Genomic DNA, 23,584 nt, shown 5'->3' with positions numbered 1-23,584 from the left:
GTATAATGCACGCAAATAACTTTATATAATAGTATATGAAGCATATGTATTCTTCCTTTATCTTATACAGAATACACATACTATTTGTATTAAGTACCTTTTAATTTTATAGGATGTAGAAATTAAAGGCATGAATATAGTTTTAAAAAATTTTATTGTAAAAAATAATGATAAAAAATTATATATAATAAAAAATTGTAAATATAATAAAATGAAAATGTAAAATATATAATAAAAATAAAAATTGAATGTACATAATAAAAATAAAAATTGAATGTACATAATAAAAATAAAAAATGTAGATATATAATAAAAATAAATATTGTAAACTATATAACAAGTGTTTTAATATATTGCTATATACATTGTTCTATTGATTGTTTGTACTTGATTAATAAAAATAATTTAATATTTGAAATGTGGTGTATACAATATATAAAAAACTATTTACAATATGAAAATCTATTTACAACATATGAAAAATTCACAAAATATAAAAACTATTTAGTATATGAAAAGCTATTTGCAAAATTTGTATAAAAAATCTATTTACAATATATAATATATTATTTACAAAATGAGGGTGCGGTGTGAGGAATGCAGATACTTTATAAAGATGGTATAATAACCAGTACTTGTGAATATGAAAGGAATCTGATAGTATAGAATATTTATATGCTATATCCAGGTCATGTCAAGTTAACGAAAATGTATGATTATCATAGATGTTTTTACCTCCATTTACACTATTATTTACATATAAAAATAAATAATTATATACATATATACACACATTCATTCGCACAATCTATTACGTGACAGGACTTCGACTTTGATAACCATAAGGAATGGTACGGTAATCTGTCATACTGTCGGGGTTTAATCTTTGTCTTTTGTTATTTACTTTTCGATGAGTCTTTGTTTCAGGTCGTGAAACAATGGTAAACCCATTTTTACGTGAAATCCTTCCTGGGAAGTATAACTCCTTCTTTTCAATTTTATTTTGAACTAAATTGTAAAAATGTTCAAAATTAATTTCTTTTCGCGTTCTACTGTCCAAAGTAATACCCCTGATTTTGTATACATAATCCAGTTTTCCCGTCCCAATTTCTTTTAGCCTATACGCATAATTTTTAGCCCCTAAACCGATAAACATGTCTATTTCCCACCCTTCCGGAACTTCATTGGTTAGCTCACCCAGGTAGGACCCAGTTGTAAGCATGGACTTATCATTTCGTCTCTGGACAAACATTATGCTGTCCGTGTCACAGTACAAAACATTTTCAGGTCCTACTGATGTCAAGAGGTCATAAAGTCGAAGCCTTGCCCATGACGTAATAAACGCGGCAAGTACAACATTCGAGAACTTCCACGGTTTGTTTTCATTCTCGATGTCTTTGTATGTGATAATTAGGTGTTCGTCACCAATCGGCAGTACTGATTGAACCTCATATTGCGCCGACAATAGATATGTAAAAAACGTCTCCGGATTATCAATGATTTTTGTTTGCGGCAAGTCTGTTCGCTGCCCCCATTTTCCATATAAGGAGTTGAGGAATATTTTGGATATATACCTCAATCCCGGGTTCTTCCTGATATTACTATGATTCAATTGAATGCCCTCATGCGCAAGATACTCGTTAATATATTTTTCTTCGTCTCCTTTATTTTGACACGAAGCAGGAAAACCAGATGCCTCCTGCTTCATTTGGAGGAAGGAATTTACATAGTTGCGGAACAAACTATGCGCATTTCGATCCTCGGAGCCGGTGAGTTCAAATTCCCATATTTCTTTAATGGCGAGTATCTTATATCCGCCTTGTATTGCTTTATGAAGTTCGGGGGTGCAAAACGTACCAGTAATAGACCGGTCCTTATCGCAATGCAAACAATCATTGACACTTTCCTCATCCATACAAGTACGGCAAAGACCGAAAAGTAATCGACCTCCCGCAACATATGGAAGAATCGGAAAATAAAGATCCTTTGGAGGCAAGACGGTGCATTTAACAAGCCCATTGATACCTTCCACTTCTGGAAAGTCTGGCCCCCTATGCATTTTTGGCATACCTATTGGCAGCATCTTACGAGCCATTACCCACGGGTAGAGACTCGTAACATCCAGATATTGAATGTTTTCATTATCAGTACACTCATACAGCGCATTAAAACATTCTGTGCGACCGCCATTAAATGCATGCTTGGGAATCAAATGATCGACAATATCCTTACACTGAGTTTTGATAAACTCCTGTATGGACTTGTCCTTCTTCACCTGATTATCCCACTCACATTCCCACATTTCAATAAGATTAAAACCTCGGCCACGTAGGTAATTTGCTTTAATGACAGTCTCCTCATAACGTTGCTGCATAATTGTACGATAAGACGAGGGCTCGTCAAGCTGTTCATGACGTAACTCTGGATAACACGTGGGACAACAATGCCAAAAACATCCATAGAACTCTAGCACAGTTTTACTATTTGGTTCATATCCGTCAACCTTATATTTCCCAAAGCGTCTTTCGGTACCATTTTCCGAACACTGAATTTCAGTACCTCTTGTTAATTTCATGTATCGCAACCATTGCAGTGCTTTCACACTTTGACGGTCACGATAATCAAATCCAAGAGGTGGAATTACACCAATTGAATCTTTAGGTAAATATAAGGTACAATAGACATTCATAGCAAGACTGGCTATAGTACTTGAAGAAATAAAACATTGGATGTCGTTAGTTTTTTCTTCGATCAGGTTTGAGAATTTTATGATACCCTCAGCTAAAATTCTTACGTCATTACGACAGTACGCGAGCATCTCCTTTTGGAGATCATACTCCTCGCCGCTTAAAGCACGTTCTTGGTGCCAGGCGATTAGCTGCCTTTTCTCTTCGGGGGACAAACTATCGGGATCAAAATACTTAAGATCCGGAATTTTGCCTACATAATTTTGATTATTCGGGGTATTAAATAAGTATGGGAAAGATCCCTTCCGCAAGTTGCCAGATAAGCCTAAAGTTTTGGGTAATTTTGACAGTTTAATTCCCATGTATAAGTAACTATCCCTGAACACAATATGACCGTTCCCGACTCTCAATTCAATAATCTTTTGCCCCGTCATAGTTAAATCTACAGAAAGATGCTCGGTCTCTATAAGATGTTTAGCTACAAAATGGATATCATAACGACTCCCATTATGTGATAACACAATGACCTTGTCAAACCCTTGACGAGGTGTTAACACGAACTTAACAAACCCACCAAGAGTTTTAAAAGAAAACTCACGATTTCCGTTTTCATCTCCACATATACGGCACGTATCATCCATCGAATTACCCTTGCATGAGTAACAAATTAATTGTGCACATACAAGATTTACCTCATGTTGCTGTTCCCCCTTAACATTCATATCCAGTAGCATAGTCTCTACATCGAATACAATGTACAAATACTTTTCGACCCGGGTAAGGTTTTCTTTCTGAACATAGCAAACGTGGTTTCGGTCAACATGCATGTTACATGGTTTACACAACCGCTCACCACACTTGTGTTCAGATTTTCGTCGTTGTAAATTATACATTACACCACACTCATTACATACCCTAACCATATCACATACACTCTTGCCACGTTTTGTTACATCTTTATGATTGTTGAAACATTCATTCGATGAAAACAATCTATGACAATCATCACATTCCCGTTTAATTTCAGAGGTAACTAATTCATGGTATTTTTCACAAGCTGAACACTTGAATTCGCACTTATGATAAAGCCCATTATTATTGTACCCCTGCAAACATGATTTACAAAATCCTCTTGTACCTAATAAGTTTAGAATACTTCCAATCACATGAAATTCCCGACTATTAAGTTTCCTTTCAAAGATAATGATTTGGTACTTGGACGCGAGATGGTTCTGTATCTTTTTGGCGTCTTCGAGAGTACACCCGTTTTGTTCACCAGGTTCTATGTTTAATCTTTCACATAATTTAACAGCCTGATTTAACAAACGCTTTGGATGATTCTTTAATTCATACAGTTGTTGACGTTTTTGGTTAGCCCTTGCCATTCCCAGAATTATACTCTTTGGGAGGCAGTATACATCCTTGTCCATAGGAAGTAATTTATCTTCCAAAAACTCACCCAACGGTGCATATTTCTTGATGGTTCGATTCCGCGTTTTTCCTCTTCCTTTACGGAGATGCACACTATGCACCTTAAACGTGACATCACCTCCGATTAGGAACTCCTCATTGCTATTGAGGGTATTTTCCACTATGGAGAAGAGGGCCTCCGGGTTCAATTCAGATTTTTTCCGCCATGAAAGATAAATAGGTTTATTTAACTTCGAGGCACTGCTCTCGATAGTTAATCCTATATAGGTGTTCTTGTCAACATCCTTTATTGTATGGGTCATTACAAAATCAAACAGATTTCGTATATATTTTTCCGGGTCTTCGATTCCATTTGAACCCATACACTTAATGGTTAACTCTGTTCCCTTTAGCCCGAAGTATGCATAATTACGGGATGTACTCCTTACAATCTTAAAATTTGGCACACCCGTACCATACATTGTCTTAGATACATCCTCAGAACTCACAGAACCAGATCCTGTCAAGTTTATAGGTTCCCCAGAACTTGCAGAGCTTGGCCCTGGCAAGTTTATAGGTTCCCCAAAACTCATAGAACTTGATTCTGCTAAGTTCACAAGATCACCTAATAGTTCAGCAGCAGCTTCAGCAAATAAGCCATCTGTCTTACCTGCCAATACCAACTGCTTGAACTTTTCACAGGCCTGATTTTTTATATCATCCTCACGAAAGAATCCGCACTGATATAAATCAGAAATATCAGCAGCGGATTCACAGCTTGCCAAAATAATTTCCTGAACAACCCCATAATGCCTAAATAGCGCTTGCAAAAATCGTTCATATTCAGGACTACGTACACGCACCCCCTTGGAATGATAATTTTCTAATATCATTTTCCATGTATAAAATGTAACTTCGGGTGCCTCGTATCCAAAGCGTTCGGCCAAGGTTAACAGCTGGGTTAGATCATTTACACCTGTAGAAGCCATCTGTAATTAAATATTATATCACTGTATATTTATCAATATATATTCAAGTTAAATTCACAGTATTTTCACTGACCGCACAACAATAATTGTAATTCACAAATTCAGTTTTAAGTTTACCGAACACACTGTTTAACTTTATCGGTAAATCCTTCACTAGTTTCCGCTATCACCAGTTTACAGTTTGCCGTAATAAAATTTTCTTCAGGCTAATCGCACCACGTAATATAAACCAGGAACGTCTTCACAATTTCAATAATTCTTCACTACTGACTGACCGCTCAATTTTACCTGTCTTATATACACGAAAATATTATAAATTCCACACGAAGTTTTCCGAACATTAACGAAATTTTCCGAAGTTTGCCGAAGATTGCCGAAAAATACCAATCCTATATTAACACTGTTTATTGAAAATATAATTAAATGTTTATCGACAGATCCTGATAACTATAACTTCGTAAGTTTTTCACTTTACAGAAGCGGCAAATCCACTCACAGTTTCCTATAACACTAAATGACAAAATCCTGTAATATTTATCTAACTGTTTTGCAATTGCAACCCACAACGTACAAACAGAAACGTCTTCACTGCAACAGTCCTTCTTCTTCTATACTGATTCGCCGCGGCTTGCTGCGCCGTATTTATACTTTTGGAAATGTAATCTCGTACCCAAACGTATTTAATTTGTAATCTCGTACCCAGATACACTTACTTTAAAGTCTCGTACCCAATCGTGTTCAGTTTGTAATCTCGTACCCAAATACACTTACTTTAAAGTCTCGTACCCAAATATTTTAGTTTGTATTCTCGTACCCAAAAATATTAAATTACGAAAATATTTTCTAAAGTAATAATGTTATTTTACAAACATGTATTATTTAAAGTTATGTGACGTTCTCGAAGTTTCCCGAATTTAACCTAATGTTTCCGAATATTTAATTTTACGGGCAATAATATTTTCATATTTGAAAAAATGAACATATCTAATGTGAACATTCCAATGAATAAAAATCATTTCAAATTAACATTGTCAATAAAAAAATCCAAGTAGTAATAAACAGAAACACAATTTAATAAAAATAACATAGTAAACAAAACATATCAAAGAAGAAATAGTTTAGCAAAAATCAAATAAGAAACAAGGTTAGCAAAAGGTTTAGAATAGTTTATGACCCAAAGCATCAGAACTTTATCAGACAAACAATATAGCAGAGATTTAAAGAATATACTGAATTAATCCACATAGGTTAGGAAACCCATAATTAATTAACCCAATTATTATTAAACATACGATAGCATAGAAACAGCAGATTTTAAAGATAGTTAGTTAATGCAGTTCTATTCAAAATAGCATTCAAATAGTTAATTGTTACAAATTATAGTTAAGAAAAATTACGTATGGTTAAAAATGAAAGTTCGAATACTTACAAATCATAGTTAAACACCAATCAACAGAGAAAATTTATTAAATAGGATTAGCAAAATTAAAATAATTAAATCAGGTTAGGAAAAGCATCATTATTTAAAAGATCAATTACTAAATTTAAAATACGTATAGTTAGAGAAAGCATATTAAATTAACAAACAAAATAAGAACAAATAAAATAATTAATATGATAACTGTTCTACAGTATTCAATGAAATGCATCAACAAAGAAAACTAATATATTTAATAAATATTTTGTGACTTTCTATTATTCAATTTGTAAATTTTAATTTATTGTAACTATTTTTTTATAATGCACTACTAATGAAAGTTCAGTTAATTTTATTTTTCTACTTTACCTGTAAACGTTAATGTCTATTTTTTAAATGACATTAAATTTTGCAATGCAATTCTTTATATGTTTACATGGAGCGTTTTGATTGTAAAATAAAAAATGCAAAAGTGTAAATGTAATTTTCACATCTAACATGAAACTTTTTGATTGCAAAATACATTTTTTATATATTCGTTTCATCATATGAAACTCTTTGACTGTAAAATAAAAAATGTAAAAAAGTAATTAAAATTGAAATGAGTTGCAAATAAAATATGTTTAGATATAATTTGAAATGTTCATTAATTAAATTGCGCACATGTAAAGTTAGTTTACTCAAAATTATTTGTCAATATGATTTTAATTTTATACTCTTTATATTATAGTTTCATTAGATTAAAATATTGTTTTTATTAGTTCATTTATGTAAGTAACAAATATTTTTATTTCTATTAACAAGTTTTAAAGGTTAACAAAAAATGTATATGAACACTTACCGCCGCTGGAAAGACAGGAAATCCTTATCTAAATGTTCTTAGATGTCAAATAAAATATGAGAAGTGGTAAATTCACAGTTGAGGATGAAACACTTGAATGCTGTAATAATAAAGAAACAATATTACTTTACATGAAATTATATTTCAGTATAAAAAAAAATTGAAAATGTGTATTACTAAACTGTAAAACTTAATTTGCAAAAATTTAACTATGTTACATGCTACAAAAAAATTAAGAGGTGTTAACAAAACTGCATACTGAAAAAAACTTACATGTAAACAAAAAATAAATTCAAAAAGATGTATGCAAGAAAAAATGTATCAGTTGTTAACAAAAAAAACGTTACGCAAAGCAAATGCAGGTTCTCAAAAAATAAGTAATGCAAACTAGTTCTTTCAAAGTAATCTGTATGTTACGAACTGTTACAAACAAATGCACGCTTTCAAAAAATAAGTAATGCAAAATAGTTCTTTCAAAGTAATCTACATGCTACACAAGCTCAAAGCAGCTACGCTGTGATTATTTTATTCTTTCGTGTTATTTAAAATAACACTCGTTTTTAAAATTAGAAAGTCGTAAGAGCAGCTACGCTGTGAACTTAGAAAAAAATTTCTTAAGCATAAACTATTATGTAAGTTACCAATGATACTTACTTTACTTCTGTGAACTTTAATACTTTGGAATTCCTAATTCCGCTGCCACTTTTACTTCAAGTAGTTACCTCCAATTAGTTGCCCTGAAACAATGAAGCATTACTAAGTAACACTTGTAATTTATTTTCCTAATCATTTTTTATGATTCACTTTTTATTTTTATATTCTCCTTTCTTATAGAAAGTCGTAAGAGCAGCTGCGCTGTGATTATTTATTTTCTCGTCTGTTACACAAACTCGTTTTCTACGAAAACTCAAGAATAAAATCTCATAAAGAGAAACTTATTTCAAAAATACTAAAAATTGAGAACTTGTAAATTACTCGGAAAAACTATACTGTGAATATTAGAATGTTTAATCAAACTAACTTAACATAATTTAAGCTAACCTTTCTTATATGTTTGACTATTTCTACTTGTTCTTTTAATGTTCTTTTCTTAACTTTGACGGATCATTTTTTGTAAAAACTTCTTATTTTTTATTGGTTCGTATGCCAGAGCATACTCGTAAGAGCAGCTATGCTGCGAAACTTAGAAAACATTTCTTATTTTTATTGGATCGTATCTTTTTTATTATTTCGCTTGCTAAGCAAGCTCAAAGCAGCTACGCTGCGAAACTTACAAAAATTTCTTATTTCACTATTTCGTATTATTTTCAATAATATCCTTGCAGCAACATAATTGGTCTATTTAAATACAAAGGAATAAAAAATACCTTTGGTAGCAGAAAATATCTTGCTCCTCTCGTACTTTTGGTTAGTACTTCTCGATACTTTTAGTACTACACCAGTAATAATGGTATTGCCACAAAAGGGTAACCTAAAATATAACATAACATGTGTTAGAACATATAGTAAATATATAGTATTAAACCTTATACCTAACTATATATCTATATTTACATTAGAGATATCTATATCTATATCTATCTATAACTATATCTATAACTATATCTATTTCTATCTATATCTATAACTATAATTATTTATCTATATCTATCTATCTATCTATACCTATATGTATCTATAACTATCTATAACTATATCTATATATATATATATATATCTATAACTATAACTATATCTATCTATAATTATATATTTATATTTACATTAGAGATATATCTATATCTATCTATACCTATATGTATCTATAACTATATATCTATATATAGCTATATATATCTATCTATATCTATAACTATATCTATATTTACCCATAACTATATCTATATCTATCTATAATTATATATTTATATTTACATTAGAGATATATCTATATCCATCTTATATGTTAGTATAGTATATGGTATGCCTAATATAAGATAGAAGAACATAATATTGAGTGTATCTAAAGATATATATTTCTGAAATATGTATAAATCATTTGGTTCTGTTAGAATTAAATTTTCAAATATCAGTACTATAAGATACTAGGAAGAGGTGGCAGGAGATGGCAATGGAGTTTTGATAAGTTACGAGAAACTTAAAGGAAACATTTATAAAAAAAATCTACGAAAACAGAGTACAAAAAAACAATACAAAGAAAAAAACAATGGCAGGCATAAGAAGAAAACATGCATAAAGACAAAACATCAAATTTGGATTATACACAAACAGAAAGCTTCTGCTATATACAGAAAGATAAAAGGCATATGATAGTTAATGTCAAATAGTTTGGGTTAGGTTAAAGAAGTTATAATAGAATAACAGACAATCATCTTGAAAAAACACAAGTAGTACTGCTAATAATAGTAAATAGCAGTAGAAGCCAAGAAAAAAAAATACTAAACACAATAGAATAATACTCAAGCAGGTTAAGAAATTCTACTAGTAGTGCTAGCACCAAATAGCAGAAAAAACCATGCAAGGAAAATACTAAACACAATAGAATAGCAAACAGCCATTTTAAGAAATATATAATGCTAACACAATAAGGAACCCGTACACCACTCTTAAAATCATCTACAAAGAGGAGCACAATTGGAAATTCTAAGAGACATCTAATAATAGAATTGGTAACAGACATATAATAGCAAACAGGGAGACAGAAAACTTTTCAAATAGCTTAAAGTTAGTTCAGAATAGGGACATAAACTTAAGCATGCAATAGTTAAAAGCATGATACTGGTTTAGCATTAAGAACTAGCGAACTAATTAGTTAGCAAGTAAAAGCAGAACATGAGCTTAAGTTTAGAGTTTAGGAAACATTTAAAGCTTAGTTGTTATTCTGTATGACTGCAAAACATTGTCACTTACTCTGAGGGAAAAACATAAACTAAAAAGTATTTGAAAACAAGATCCTAAAACGAATATTCAATCCTCGGAAATGGGAAAATGGCGGAACTACATAATTTATATGGTTTTACCCAACATTGTTAGGATCGTCAAGTCTAGGAGGGCAAATCATGCAGCTAAAATGGAAGAACGCTTTCAAACTCTTGACTGGAAGACCAGTCGGAAAACAACCATTAGAAAGACCTAGGCGCAGCTGGGAGGGATGGGTCTCGCAGAGATTGGAATACATAGTAAAAAATTGATGCAAGGATAGAAGTCACTGGAGAGCTTCTGTGAACCTCCGGGTTCCATAGACCATAGAGTTAGTTAAAGCTTAGTTGCGAACAAGATCTTAAAGTTTAAAATAATTCAAAACAAATTATTCAAATCATGACTGTATTGGCATTTATTAAGTATTGTAGGACATTGGCAATTGACGAATGAGACAAAGCACAAATACAATAAATTAAATTTAGTTCAGTACAATAACAGCAGGAATAAAAGTAACGGCAGCAAAGTAAAAGAGAAAATCATAGTACAACAAACAGAAAGAAAATATTTAGCGATTCATACCATGGAGTCAATGAAGGACAGATATATTACATAACAAGTAAAGGTTAGTGGGCAGAATCAAGAATATGTTAGCTAAAACATAGTTGGAAAAATACCAAAGAAAGAGCGGATCAGGATGTAATTTATGTAAAATTGGAAGCCCATCAAAATTAGGGTAGCACACAATAAATTGGAATAGCTTAGGTTAGGACAGGTTACATAAAAAGTCGTCAGGCTCAAGCAAGAGAAGATACTAATCTGTAAGAGATGGCCTGTTAATGGAACTTTACTTAGTTTTTTACCTACTTCATCATATTATTCTATAAAAAGAGATAGACATACATGAAAAAAGAGAAATATTCAATAGAGATAAACCAACGAAAGAAACGGGGAATTTAGAAGCTGATCAACAAAGGAGTAAAATAGAAATAGGTACAAATAGAACAAAAGGTGAAATAGAAATCTAATAGCATTCTGCATAGAGCAAATAGGTAAAAATAGTTAGAGAAAAACACAAAGAAAAGAAACTTTGATTAGAAAAAAGGGCATACAGGCAAAGAAAGAAAAAAAGAGGCATACATACATACAAAAGTTTACATGGTAGTAGAAGAAAGAAGGTTAGATTACAAGCGGAACAAAGAAATAACCACAAAGCAGCAAGTAGTAATCGATATTCGATAGTTCACATGCAACCAATAGTAGTAGTAATAGTAGTAGTAGTAGTAGCGGAAGTAGCGATAGTAGCAGTATTAGTAGTAGCAGCGGTAGTACTAATAGAGTATTAGTAGCAGTAGTAATTGTGGCAGTGGTAATACTACTACTACTAGTAGTAGTAGTAGTGGTAGAATACTAATAGCAGTAGCGGCTAACAGTGGTAATACTAGTAGTCGATAGTATTAGTAGTGGTGGTAATACTAGTAGTCGATAGTAGTAGCAGCGGTAGTACTAATAGAGTATTAGTAGCAGTAGTAATTGTGGCAGTGGTAATACTACTACTACTAGTAGTAGTAGTAGTAGTGGTAGAATACTAATAGCAGTAGCGGCTAACAGTGGTAATACTAGTAGTCGATAGTATTAGTAGTGGTGGTAATACTAGTAGTCGATAGTATTAGTAGTGGTAGTGCTGATAGAGTATTAGTAGCAATAGTGATGGTAATACTAGTAGTAGTAGTAGTGGGAGTAGCAATAGTAGTAATACTAGTACTAGGGGGTAGTACTGGTAGAATACTAGTGGCACTAGCGGCGGGGACAGTGGTAATACTAGTAGTCGGTAGTAGCGATAGTAGTAGTAGTAGTAGTGGTAGTGGGAATAGCAATAGTTGTAGTAATAATACGAGTTCATGTAGTTTCAACGATCATGTGTTTTTACATATATAAAGTATCTGTACTTCAAAACTTAGTTACTTAAGAACCCAAGGTAAATACATATGTAGCGGACTCAACTAATACAGATTTACTTTTAATTAGATACTTTCTGTTACATATACAATAAGGTTCCATATACGTAGACTCTCATTGGGTAAGCATTTATCTAATGTAGGGGTCCAGGGTAACCATTCTACATTGAACTAAATTAGTGACTATAAGAAAAAAGGGATGCCTAAATTTAATAATTATTATTGGTAAGCTTGAAAATGAGTCTTTACAATGTATCAACTATATTTTCTAACAATATCAATAACTTGGCCCTATTTGCAAATATAAGTTGGACAAATAATGAACCGATTTTTTCTTATTTTCACATGTGTCAGTGTCTTGAACAATAGTATTCACATTGAACTGAAACAAATGTTTCTGCTTCTATTATTCATATTGACTACTCCTCATACTTTCATGAATATTAACAGCGTACACTACTCCGGCGTCTGATTATATTGAAATCTTCTAATTAAACGCGTATCCTACTTATAGTTAAAATTGCGTTCATTTAACTCGAATGTATACCATACTTATTAGTAAAGTTGTGGGGGGAGTGCTAGAAATTCTTGGTTCAACAAATCCTGTAGCGTTCTCATGACAAAAACAAGTGCTTTGTATAAATTGTAGTGAACAATCATCGTAATCGTGGGTTTCCTTCCACTTTTTTATATACTTTTTTCAACAGCTTTCTTTGTAAAGCAAATCAATATAAAAATTCATTTCTCATAAGGGGCCGCGGTGACTCAGTGGTAGAGCGTTCACCTCTGGTGCTAGGGGTTTCGGGTTCGATACCAGCTCGCACCAAATATTTCAACATTTTCATGATAAACATTGTTTGGATTTATTTTTTTTATAAATTGTGGTGGACAAACACCGTGTCCATGGGTTTTTTCTCGGGGTTCTCCCGTTTCCTCCCACTTCCTATATACTTTTAAGAGCTTATTTTAGCTCCCATATTTAGTTCAAACACCTTAGATTGTTCAGAGTTTGTAGAAACAAACGAACCAAAAAATAATCACCGTCTCCTTTAGCCTAACCGGCATAACCGTGGGACTCAAAGATTTCATTTCATTTTTCATTTTCTCATAATCACCATAAACTGAAAGATACTAAATCTTTAACAAGTACATACAAAATTTCCCTCTGCCCCAATCCTAGTGTCCGGTCTTAGTGTCCATGTCCGGTCATAACAATTTTAAATCTTATATAAATTGTGGTGGGACCTCACCCCGCCTTTGGCTTACATTTGAAAGAAAATTGGTGAGTATTTTTCGAAACTCATAATTGTGGGACGCTAAACTAAAATATGTCATCTCAATATAATAATAAATTTCAAAGAATAAATTGAAATATGATAGTATCCCTGGTTGTATGCAACCCAGCGGTACATAGGTGCTTATCTAGTCTACATAACATTTCAGGCACTTTCTATTAAATATGTTTGGTATTGTTCCCTAAAGTATATGTATTTCTTCCCTGTATAGTTAAACCTCCTGTACGCTAAGCATTTTAAATGTCAAAATATACAAGTCTCGGCATGTCCTCAAATAAGTCATTATCCAAGGTAGCCCAAAAAATCTAAAATTCTCAATTCCAATTCTATATGTATTTCTGAGTATTGTCCTGAACATCCCACTAATCAACCTTACAAGTATTGAGGAGTGCTATAACATTTCTCGCCGGCATCAAATATTTTAAGGAAGCTAAAGACTCTATTTGTTAATTGTCATTTAATTTTTTGTCCATCTAAACAATTTCTCATTTGTATTATCAAACGGAAATAGATATAAAACAAATCGGGTACGCTAATATTCAAATATTACTGTAAACAAGGCTGCGAAAAACACAATTTATGTATACTGTTCAACTTATTTTACACAAATACGGAACTAATAGCTAATTTGATAATTCTAATATAAAATTATGTTTCCAATAATATTGAAACTCAATCAGGTACAAATCAAATTTAGTTTCGGGAAATACTAGTTTCAATAAACTCAAATAGTACGTTACAAACAAACAAAATTCAAAAGTACTATAGCTCGTTGTATCTAAAATTGTGTTTACGGACCCTGTAATCATCATTATTTCTTAATAAAATGTAATCTACAAACTAAAATACAGTGTAATTAATCTAAATAGCAAATCAGTACAACTATTCCTTTTATATAGTCTTAGTATTAATTAATTGTCCTCATACCAAAATATTTCCTATATTTCTTTAATTGTGGGAAATCAGTGATAGAGTGCTTACTTCAAAGCCAAGTTAGGGCATTATAACAATGTCCCTAGATTTTTTTCGAGGTTCTATCTATTTTAATGGATCAAAATAATCACCATTTCCCTCATAACTTAACAACTATAATTGCAAAAAAGTCGGAATTATACCTCAAATCATTATAAGTGTTAGTTTTTCCTCAAGTGACTTAAAACATTATAATGCAGTAAACAAAGTGAGAGAATTCTTTAAATTTGTTCTCCAAAACTTAAAAAAAAAAAAAAAAAAACGTGTGTGCCGTCCGTTTTTTAAAATTACTAACAATGTTTAGAATCTCAAACCAAACAAAGCGGGGCTACTAATTCAATAATATATGCCTCATATAATTACACCGTTGGAGGTTCATGTCTCAAATAGCCATAACTTTGAAACTTATGTTTCGCCACCCATTAAAAAGTAATAACTTAGTTCATACACTCTATCCAATGTCGTTAAGTGTCAATATTAACTGTATTACGCTATTACATCAGTTATGAATCTATTCGCTTTGCTTCACTCTATGACATCCAATAAATTAAAAACTGTTATTTTGCTCTACGCGATTTCTACTTTCATTTAACCTGCTCCCCATAAAATTTAATTTTATATGAGTCCAAAAGAAATAACATCTATAAAGTATTAAAGTTTTCTCGGATTAGTATATACGGCTTTAACACGGTGGAGATCCCCCATGTTACTTCCTGTGGTTCAGGAATATAATAATAAATATAGGTCCGTGTCTTCTATAGCCTAGCTGTTAAAAGTAATAATAAAGCTTGTTTCTTACTAATCAATTAACATACACGTCCTAGTTGTGGGAAACCCACCAATGGAGAAGCAACGCTAAGCTATACTTCATATAGCCACAGTTCTAAATGAACTCTATGTATTATCTTGGACTTTAAACGTAATTTTACTCAATAACCGTAAAATTGAAAAAGTACATTTTCGATGAGTCATAATCCAAAAGATCTAAGTGGAAAAATAAAATTCAATTATAAAGCTAATATAAGAAATAACATTACGGTCAATAAGCGTAGACTCCTCTCATTATGCGGTGTAAAGCATCTAGATGTTAATGGAAATTATTCTACAATTACATCTCATGACTTGTGCCTAGCTGGACATTCTTTATTTTTACTGCTACCAACTCGCTGGATACTCACAAAATTTTATAATTCAAACCCTTTAAACTTAATTATTCTGTCACGCACCAATTCCTGTAACATTGGCAATGCCCCCATTTCATATAAAGTCAATACTTTATACTATCGGTATGTAAAATCAACAATAAAAAGCTTAGTATTCGATGACTATAAGAAAACATCCTAAATGTAATTCACTAGACTTGACATCATAATTTAATGGTCATATTACAAAATAAGGAAAACAAACGTAATGATGATAAAGGCACTGAAAAACAACCAAATAAGATAATATTCTTGCAATTAATCCTTTTTTTCGCAAAACGAAGGAATCTCTCTCTTTATATATAATCTCAAATTGATTCCTAGTTAGAAAACCTTAAACACCAACGTGATAAATACGCATTTCACACTAGTAAGCTCCAATAAATCACTTCAACAAATAATGTTTCCTACAACTTTGATTCAATTCTGTACTACACAATAATAAAATAAAAAAATCTCCAAAACGGAAAACAAGTTTGAAATCAAGCTCAAGATGCGCAAAATTCCAGCTCAATAATAATAATAATAATAATAATAATAATAATAATAATAATAATAATAATAATAATAATAATAATAATAATAGAGCTTCTTTACTGCTAAACTTTTTAGCGTATGTGCCTTCGGCAATTAATTCTTTTATTCCTACAAAGCAGTATTCAGCTTTGCTTTCCATTGTTTATTAGTTTGTTCGTTTCATTTTATAAAAAAAAAAATCGGTGCTAAACAGGTCTATAAACTCAAACTTAAGTACAATTAACATAGTGAAACAAATCTCTTTTAATAAAACAAAGTTTAAAACGAAATATCAATTTCATGAATCAATCAATCTTTGCAATATTTAATTCTATATTTTCTGTGTATAAAATTAGCTAAAGTTTTCTTACCTTAATTCTGCATAAGCGCTGAAACAATCTTCAATGTCAATACACCTATCTGCAGAAATCAAACACCAAACTAGTACACCAATAAATTCTAATACGACCACACAATAAAATCTTCTCTATACCAAGAGCAGTACTACCCAAATAATAAAACGGCTATGGTCGGTCATGTATTTATAAAGCCACCTCAATTCCGTCAAAGCATAAGTTCATTTACCTGCCCTCCTTTCTCCTATCTATGATTAGTTACAAAATATCTTTCAGCTTTCTACCGGTATGCTTATTTAAAAAAAAAGATAAAATCTGATTTCCTCATGCGTTTTCATCAGATATAATAAATGAGGGGTCAGTCTCCTGCCTTGTCCTAGTTTTTGGGTTAAGCAAACAGTTAACCAATTTATTTATTTTATTTCTAGCCAGCATGTTATTCCAAAATAAGATTGGACATAAAAGAGAAAATTGTGGAAACCGTTTACTGATTACATGGCAATAACCTCTGTAAATAACAACCCCAGTATACATAGCACTTTCTTTCCTTAACTAGCATTCCATCAAAGTAACCTTTAGTGGCCATTCCTTTCAAATCGTCTATTGGTACACAATTAGAGGCGTCTTACAGACATAAATATCTTCACATAAGTAAATCTTAAAATATCTAAAGAGTCGCCATAAAGTGGTTCTTTAGATAATATCAGTCATTGTCCCATCACTGCAGATAATATCATCTATAGGAGAAAGTCCCATAGAGGTTCAGAAAATAGCACTAGAAATCAAAGCATGTATTTATTTCAACAGCTGTGGCTATTAATCAGATATTGTCTACATTTATAATTCATCAACAGTCCTCATTTCAAAAATACTTTATAGTTCTTGTGTATATCAAAATAGACACAAGCATCAAAAATAATATTTCAACAAGCTGTATTTCAATTAGAGGTAAATGACATTTTAAAAATAAATATGTTCCACATGCTTTCAAGGCTGAGTTCCAAATTTTCAATAACAACAAATATCCCACTTCAATCACACCAAAAACCCATCGCTAAGGGTTCATTCCAAGCAGGTCATATATGCTATCAATTTCTCCAAGTCATTGTAATACAAAATTCTGCCACATGATGTCAGCACCTACTTATACGCAAAGAGAAATTTATCTTTGAAAGTATTAACACACAAAGAAAAATGCATAGCTGGATTGTCTTTGATTTTCTTTCACCAACGTATCGTAAACCGTTGTTACCGCTGTACCATAAAAATATCAAATATTTTATAGTGTAATTTCCAGTATTTATAATTCCACGTACTTAAATAGATCAACTATTTTTCCTAAATAATTATAATATGTAAAAATGTTATTATAACAATAAATAATTCTAAGTTGTTCGGAAAAATCAAGTTCATTCTAGAAATAATTAAAAATTTAAAAAAAAAAAAAAACTCCGGAATCATAAGACCACGATCTGTGCGGTTCATGTGTCATCAGAGTGCTACGTCAAAAACATCAATGGTGATATCAAAGGTAACTTGTCTTCTTACTTAAGTTAAAGTATTGGGTACACATACAAAGTGTGCCGCTATCTATAAAAGGAAAATACCATTAGCGTCCACGGCTACCGAGCGGCAAATATACAAACCGGGCGGGGCTAAAAACTCGCGACAATAATGGCGCCAGCGGAAAGTTAACGTTCGATACAGTGCGGTTAATGGACAGTCGGTAATATACAAAGTGGACGGGCGGCAAAAGTATAAAGGACAGTCGCGGCATAACCAGACAGTAATGGCGCCAGCGGCACCATCTGCCACGCAATATCAATCCAAAATAATTGCAATCTCATTACTTCAATTGAAAAAACTCATTGCGCTAGGTACAGTATCATTACTTCAATTATATACGTCATACTCTTTCACGACTTCAATTACATACGTCATACTCCTTCATGACTTCAATTACAAAAACTCATTGCGCTAGGTACACTATCATTACTTCAATTACCAAAAGGTCATACAATACAGTAATCCACGGATTAATCCGAGGATTTCTTTACGTTTGCTGCATAGTACTACTTAAATATACACGGGTGCTAAAGGGTTAAGTGCCCCAGGACCCAGGTGTTGCACTTATATGTTGACCAACAACTATTTTTTTATTCTAAGGACCCTAAGGAACATTTTTAATATAGTGGCAAAAGTTCCCTAGGGAGGGGAGTTATCCCCCCTTGGCCCATGGACTACAATAAGAACTATTCAGTTTAATTACGAAAAGTAACTGTGATGCTATTTGATTTTAACAAAAGCCGTTCTTGTGTAGTAGCATATGACAGTCTTTTATTTTGAGTAATGTATAAATACCGTATTTATTTTTAATTCTGAAATACTGATGAAGATTTTTATAAGCAAAGATCAAAATGTGAAATATATAACCTACTTACTATAACAGTCTTACGTCTTTTATTGGGTTTTCAGCATTTAAAAAAATGTTATTTCCGTAAAGCAAAGAATTCCAGATAACATTTTAGATCCATAACAGTTGAAGAAAAAAACAATCATTCTTTTATTTATATGCGCCTATGATTCCGTCGCTTGAATTTAGTCCGTTTTGTCTGAATTTTCCTTGGGGTTTGTCCTCTTGAGTTTTGTCGTGCATTCGTAATAATCTGTTTGTAGGGATGGACATGAGTCGAGCTAAAACTCGAAGCGAAATCGAGTCGAGTCAAATGTAATTTTCTCGAGCCGAGTTTTGAGATCGAGTTTCGAGTCGAGTTGAGTTTGAAAAATGGCTCGCTCGTTTGGCTCGTTTTAATTCGTTCTGATAGACTGGAAAGCGCAAGCTATGAAAAATGTAAGCAGTAATGTGGAACATTTTTAGTGTTGCTCACGAGATGAGACATTGCTCGCATTTCGCCTCGTCTCGATTAACAAGATGACAATGGATTTTTATAACGAGACAGCCTCAAATGTCGTGAACACTAACATAAGTATATACTGTAGTTCTCACCACCAAGGCTGAAACCTGCACGGTGAAAGTTTTGAGCCGAAGCAGAAACCCATCCATGTAGGGATTTAACCGGCTTAGCTCGGTTCAACTGAGCGAACAGCTTGAGCCGGCTTGGTTGAGATGAGGAACCGACTCGGCTCAGGTGAGGCATCGTCTCGAGTCGGCTCGATTGGGGTGAGCCATCAGTTCGTGTTGGTTTGGGTGGGTGAGCTGTTGACTCGGCTCGATAGGGAATAAGCTGTCAGTCGAGTCGCTCGAGCCGTTGAGAACCCTAAACCCGGATCAAGCAGTTTTGAAAATGTGTGGCCGGTGTCCTCTAATTTTAACGATTTTTGGTTCGAGCTCGGATACTTCCTCCTCCGGATCTCAAACCCAGAACCTCGTGAACGATGTCCTTGCCTCCTAGACTTCACGACTACCGTGGTCAGCAGTCAACTAGTTTTTAGTATTCAGATACAAACCACCTATCTTATATCTTTATACACGGTGTTGTAATAATAATAATAATAATAATAATAATAATAATAATAATAATAATAATAATAATAATAATAATAATAATGTAGTATCATTGATAATAATTACATTGCCTATGTAGGATACTTGAAGAAAGTACTTGAAACTACACACAGCATTTGGATCGATTTGGCTCGTTTTGGTTCGAGTTTCGATTCGAGTTGGAGGAAATTTTTCGAGCCGAGTTCTCGAGTCGAGCTCAAAAATGTCTGTTTCGAGTCGAGTCGAGTTTCAATGAAAACTCGCTCGGGCCCATCCCTATCTGTTTGGTAATTCTAACACAGGCTGTAAAAAGAATAACTATTTCTTCAAGTTTCATTATAAATTTTAGATGTTGTTCTTGTTTTTCTCGGAAAAATGACGAGGATACAATTCGTTATCAGCAGTGTTATTCACATCTACTTTAGTAAAAATGATTTTTTTTTTAAATGCCTGCGAGTAAATGGAAAATTGATTGACTCAGTTGCAAGAAAGCCGTTTGACATTGTAACTGAAACGAATATAAAATAAACTTAATTTGGTATAATATCAAATTATTTCACATCAAGATTTTATTCACTTTTTCAGTAGTTCATCTCTAACATGCTAAGAGTCGCAGTAGATAAAAGGTGCCATAGTTCATCCTCAAGATATGTTTGGCCATATATTAAGTAAACAATGCAAGGGGATGCATAAGGCGACTCTTAACGCTTTGTCCATTACTCGGAATGCGATGGGATTTCCCTATATAGTTTTCGAAAACTATGCGTATGAGTAGGGGGGATAAATGTGTAAGTCAGCAACGAGGCTATATATCCCCATTTTCGAAAACTGTCGCTATTTACTACCAAATTATAATTATAATTATAGTAATATTTTCTATGATAGTGTCTGATGAAGCCAAAATGTTAGTTGGCGAAACTGTAACACGTATGTAGTTTTTTTATGTGAATATATTGTTTTGCTCAGCAAATAGTTTGTTTGTGTTTAAAGCAAAGCTTCTACTTATGGAAAATATTACGGAAATAGTAGTAAATTTCTACCACTTCCGGTTTAGTAGTGCGATAGTGATAGAGGTGGTAAATTTTCTTGACGTTGAATCGATTCCCGAAATCCTCTCGTCGCTAGCTATTTCCGTCTTTGATTTACGGCCATGTTGAAACCGATTGTGATCTATTTCCACCACTTACGGTTTAAATAAAAGGTTGTTGGAGGAGAAAGTACCTATTCTTGGGGTGCTGCATGGATTCCAGAAAACTACTTCTCGATATCCATATCTTATCGTCTTTGGTCTATGAAAATCAATATTGAAACCGGAAGCAGAAGTAAATTTCTACCAGTTCTGGTTTTAATAGAGAGATGCGGATGGAGATGTTATACTTTCTAGAGACATTGAATCTATTCCCTAAAACCGCTCGTCGCTAGCTATTATAGGTTTTGCCTTATGGCCCGTATGTGGGCGATCTCTATCTGTTCTACCGCTTTATATAGGAGATTGACGAAGGAGAGGGGACCTATTGTTAGGACTCTAAATCGATTCCGAAAAACCCTTCTAGATATCTTTTGCCGCTTCTGGTCTGATACCTGTTAACAGATAGACGAACATAGTCGTTCTATTAGGCTTCCGATACTTATGCACAGCAAAGTTTGGAAGTCTAATTAACCCAAGTAGAAGAAATATTATTCATCAAACATTTTCGTGCAGATTAAGCATATAGGAATTTCAAGAATTCTTTTAAGTCGTTTATTATGTCCTAAAGAATAATGGGAACCGCGGTGGCTCAGTGGTAGAGCCTTCATCTCTGGTGTGTGCGGATCCCGATTCGATCCCAACTTGAACCAAATGGGCTTTGTGGTAGATAAACACCATGTGCGTGGGTTTTCTCGGGGTTCTCCAATTTCCTCCCACTTTCTTCATTCCATCATTTCATTCATTCTCATCATCACCGTCTCCTTTAGCCTACTCGACATAATCGTGCGACGTAAAACTCAAAGATTTCATTTCATTCCTAAGTAATAACCTAGTGCGATCGGGTCTAGGTCAAAACCCGCACAGCCAAAACCCCCACACTCAAGAAATGTCAAAACGCCCACACGATCGGTCATAACTCCCACACAAATGGACAAATCCCCCAAACGCACGAACGGTCAAAACCCCACAGCCAAAACCCCCACACTCAAGAAATGTCAAAACGCCCACACGATCGGTCATAACCCCCACACAAATGGACAAATCCCCCAAACGCACGAACGGTCAAAACCCCCACAGCCAAAACCCCCACACTCAAGAAATGTCAAAACGCCCACACGATCGGTCATAACCCCCACACAAATGGACAAAACTCCCACACATAGCAACGGTCACAATCTCCACATAAATGGACAAAACCCCCACACAAATGGACAAAACCCCCACACAATCGGACAAATCCCCCACACTCTGAAAATATCGTGATTGCACGTCTTTGTTGCGGCTCTTTACGACGCCCACTTTAGTGTTTCTGTCATTACAAAACAGTGCAAGAAGAATAGTTGCAACATCGGTTTAAGTGGAATAAAAAATGTTATTAAAAAGTACAAGGGCAAGACATACAACCAGGATCATTTCAGAGTGTGGGAGATTTGACCGATTGTGTGGGAGTTTTGTCCATTTGTGTGGGGGTTTTGTCCATTTATGTGGGGATTGTGACCGTTGCTATGTGTGGCTGTTTTGTCCATTTGTGTGGGAGTTATGACCGTTGGAGGTTATGACCGATTACCAGTATGGGGGTTTTGGCTGTGGGGGTTATGACCGTTCGTGTATTTGGGAGATTTGTCCATTTGTGTGGGGGTTATGACCGATCGTGTGGGCGTTTTGACATTTCTTGAGTGTGGGGGTTTTGGCTGTGGGGGTTATGACCGTTCGTGTGTTTGGGAGATTTGTCCATTTGTGTGGGGGTTATGACCGTTTGTGTGGGCGTTTTGACATTTCTTGAGTGTGGGTGTTTTGGCTGTGGGGGTTTTGACCGGTTCCCGTGCGATCTACAGTGTTCTACTCTTGCCTAATGCTACAATAATAGCGTACAATTGATGATATACTTGCAGATTGGTATGCCATGCCAGGTAGTCAGTACAAACAAGAATGATATGTATATATACCAATATATATATATATATATATATATATATATATATATATATATATATATATATATATATATATATATATATATATATATATGACCTAATTTGTTTCTTAATTTCATTTGGAAGTTATTACAACCTTTCTGTGTCACGATTGATCCAGGAATGGTGAGATCAGGGGTGTAGCCAAGGGGGGCCCAGCGGGGCCAGGCCCCCCCAAATCGTTTCCTGCCCCCCCAAATGACCAGCTTTTAAAAAACATCATAGTAAAATTATCTAGCTTCATTCATTTAAAAGTAACAAAGTTTATTGACAATTAATAATTTATGGTAAAATAGTATGGAGAAATATTTTTTCCATACCGATCGAAAAATAGTATAGTATCTCTTCCTTATAC

General features: G+C 33.5%; 1 protein-coding gene across 1 annotated transcript; it reads right to left on the bottom strand.

Annotated features, from left to right (window-relative positions):
• Positions 1-373: 373 nt before the first annotated feature.
• Positions 374-16,704, bottom strand: LOC145681796 (uncharacterized). Its single transcript, XM_081753406.1, has 5 exons — positions 16,578-16,704; positions 8,712-8,815; positions 7,999-8,081; positions 7,345-7,444; positions 374-5,086 (listed from the first exon to the last, which is right to left on the bottom strand). Exon 5 carries the CDS (start codon positions 5,084-5,086, stop codon positions 812-814), a length of 4,275 nt encoding a protein of 1,424 aa, XP_081609532.1. The 5' UTR covers positions 7,345-7,444; positions 7,999-8,081; positions 8,712-8,815; positions 16,578-16,704; the 3' UTR covers positions 374-811.
• Between the last annotated feature and the right edge of the window lie 6,880 nt (positions 16,705-23,584).

This window comes from Thermobia domestica, chromosome 3 (genome assembly GCF_964235325.1).
Source record: "Thermobia domestica chromosome 3, izTheDome1.hap1.1, whole genome shotgun sequence".
Lineage (NCBI taxonomy): Eukaryota > Metazoa > Arthropoda > Insecta > Zygentoma > Lepismatidae > Thermobia > Thermobia domestica.
Note: the sequence above shows the minus strand (reverse complement) of the source record. Positions and strands in the feature narration are given on the sequence as shown.